The 1,623-nt window shown below is 40.7% G+C and overlaps 1 protein-coding gene across 1 annotated transcript in view; it reads left to right on the top strand.

The window, feature by feature from the left end:
• The window catches only part of arhgef1a (Rho guanine nucleotide exchange factor (GEF) 1a), a gene marked incomplete in the record, with an annotated part of 43,699 nt that overhangs the window by 1,421 nt on the left and 40,655 nt on the right, over window positions 1–1,623 (top strand). The window contains 2 exon segments of the mRNA XM_005937813.3: window positions 73–235; window positions 1,504–1,571. Of these exon segments, the coding sequence (XP_005937875.2) occupies window positions 73–235; window positions 1,504–1,571 (231 nt within the window).

The raw sequence follows: 1,623 nt of genomic DNA, 5'->3' as shown, positions 1-1,623 counted from the left end.
ACTGTCTCTCAGTAAATGTGTGTGAATAAGTATTTCGTATTACAAGTTTTTTACATTCTGTTTCATTTTCAGAATAAAGAGCGAGAGCGCATGAGGGAGCGAGAGAAAGCTGCAAGGGAGAGTGTGGTGCTCAAGCCCAATGGTCACCTTTTTACATCTCTGACAGTGTCAGGAACCACACTCTGCTCAGCATGCAACAAGAGCATCACTGCAAAGGAGGCTCTCTGCTGCCCTAGTAAGTAACACTCTAGTTATTCCACCACTGTCTCATCATTATGCTTTATATAGTGTAGTATGACGATGTGTAGTATGACGATAGTATGACGATAAAGCCAGAGACACAAACCTCAGAACAAAGTTCTCTCTATGTCTAAAAACACAGGATGTGCACTGAGTTATGCGTCATCTCTCTCTTGGTTTTTTAGTATTTGGTCCCTTTTTATTAACTGAATTAGACTTTAAAAGGAGGGAGACAGGAGGGGTATTTTAAGGCCATTACATTAATATTTAATTCTTAAATTAAACTAAAAAAAAAACTATTTATGGTCAAAGATGAAGAGACCTGGTTCCACTCTTATTTTCAGTCAGTCTTCACTTTAGTCACAGGAAACAGAGAAGCAACAGAGAAAACCCGACAATCACATGTCCTTTTATGAGCAAGCACTTTGAAAACAGCGGGGAGGAAAACTCCCTTTAAAACAGGAAGAAACGCCCAGCACACCCAGGCTCGGGGGGGGGCGGCCGACCGCATCCTGACTACATCAGCAGTCACAGTAGTGCTGATGGGAGAATCTTTATTATGATTTGATGACTGAAGAAATAAAGAGCAGTCAGTGAACAGCTTCAATCACCAAATTAAATAACCTGTCACAATACAACAATAGGAGTTTTTGCTATTTGTTTTTATCACAGTGTGACGATGACAGCTCAGTCCACTCTCAAGTATCAGTGTTTGGATCAGAGCTACTGGCTGGCTGCAGGCTGTGTGCCCTCATGCACAGTATATGCCATAATAAACTATCGCTCACAGCTTATCATGTGTGAAAAAATACTGTTGTTAAGTGAAGTATGTTTTAATCTAAACTGTGAGCCAAACAAGTTGTCATCAGTGCATACGACTTTCTGTCAGCTGTTTCTTACTTTCATTCCCGTCCATACCCGTACATTTACACAGCGTCACTGTTTTGCCCACTGAGGACTGATGTGTTTTACATCACAATTGTTGGTTTAACCAGTGGGTTCCTTTGCCCTCTTGCTGTTTTAAAAATGTAGGTAAAATAAGCACTGAATAGGTTCTGGATAAATGAAGAAGAGGAGCCTCCCAGGTTACGTTTGAAAACCGCTGGCTTGCAGGTTTTTGGCAGTGAAAATCGTGACTAAAGAGATTATTTTGGTTGTTGATGTGATTATAGTGAAAGATCTGTGTCTAATGAATGTGTTGATTTAACTGCATGTTTTATGTTCCTCACTGTTTATTTTGCCTCGTGTCTTCATTTACTCCAGCATGCAGTGCCACTATCCACAACCGATGTCGAGATACTTTGCCAAACTGTGCCAAAATGAAACAGAGGGTAAGACACAGACATCACTACCAATCACAGTTTCTGCAAAGAGTCTCTGTGT

The sequence above is a fragment of the Haplochromis burtoni genome, unplaced genomic scaffold, assembly GCF_018398535.1.
Source record: "Haplochromis burtoni strain Fernald_Lab_line unplaced genomic scaffold, NCSU_Asbu1 Contig_235, whole genome shotgun sequence".
Classification (NCBI taxonomy): Eukaryota; Metazoa; Chordata; class Actinopteri; order Cichliformes; family Cichlidae; genus Haplochromis; species Haplochromis burtoni.
This window is presented reverse-complemented; position numbering and strand designations above follow the sequence as displayed.